The 986-nt window shown below is 41.0% G+C and overlaps 1 protein-coding gene across 1 annotated transcript in view; it reads right to left on the reverse strand.

Moving 5' to 3' along the window:
• Positions 1-281: 281 nt before the first annotated feature.
• Positions 282-986, reverse strand: part of HELRODRAFT_140466 (hypothetical protein) — a gene marked incomplete at both ends in the record, with an annotated part of 11,921 nt that continues 11,216 nt past the window's right edge. Inside the window, one exon of the mRNA XM_009019836.1 lies at positions 282-524. Within this exon, the coding sequence (XP_009018084.1) occupies positions 282-524 (243 nt within the window). The remainder of the gene's footprint in view (positions 525-986) is intronic.

Consider the following 986-nt stretch of genomic DNA (forward strand, 5'->3'; position numbering starts at 1 on the left):
CGAGCAACATCAGCTTTGTTTGAGTGGACCTGTTTCTCCAGCGGCATACTGTTCATCACTATCACCTCCGTTCTGTTTGCGAAGTCTGTTTTCATGTTCTCGCCGTTGCCGTTGTTGTGGTGGCTTCTGCCGCTGTTGTGTCGTTCCTTCCTACGATTCGAACGGCTGCAGCAACTTTTAGCCGCAACAGTACCATCGTTGACAGTGTTGTTGCTGTTGCAGTTGCTGATACGAACGCAGCTACAGCAGCAGCAGCAGAAAATAAACTTAAGCCTGGAGAAGAAGTACTGGTCGTAGTACCTGCGGAACTGCTTGCTGAGAAAGTAGAGGGCGATTGGGTTGACGCAACTGTTCATGTACGATGTGCAGATACCGACGATCTTGAACCAATGCCAGAAACGGTTGTACTCGAATAGCGAGAAGGAATATGCGATCTGGTAGATGTGGTGCGGTAGCCAGCAGAGGCTGAAGATGACGATGCAACTCAGCACGATCTTCGCTACTTTCTTTCTCGCCTCTATTTGCTGTAGTGTTGTTGTTGAGTTGTTGTAGTTGTAGCAGTAGTTGTTGGCGTTGATGATGTCACGTGATGTTTGTGTTGTGTTTTTGTTTTGTTATTTATATTATATAATTTTTATTTATTAATAATTTATTTTTTATAAAAAATTACTTTCTAATAAATTTACCGGCAAATGCGTCTTAAAAATCCGATCGATGGATTAATTTTTAGGCACTTCAGTCAGAGGCTCGCCTTCTTCAAATTGAAAAAAAAATCCGATTGTTTTTTTCAAAATTTCAATTTATCATCTCGTTTGAAGAATGCGCTTCATAATTTAATTAGGTAGCGCTTAATTTTTTGAGAAGGTCATGAAGGCAGACATAAACACGTACAGACACACACACACACCACACACACACACACACACACACACACACACACACACACACACATATTCATTATATTTTCTTTCCAAAATTGATTTACA

This window comes from Helobdella robusta (genome assembly GCF_000326865.2).
Source record: "Helobdella robusta unplaced genomic scaffold HELROscaffold_26, whole genome shotgun sequence".
NCBI classification, from domain to species: Eukaryota; Metazoa; Annelida; class Clitellata; order Rhynchobdellida; family Glossiphoniidae; genus Helobdella; species Helobdella robusta.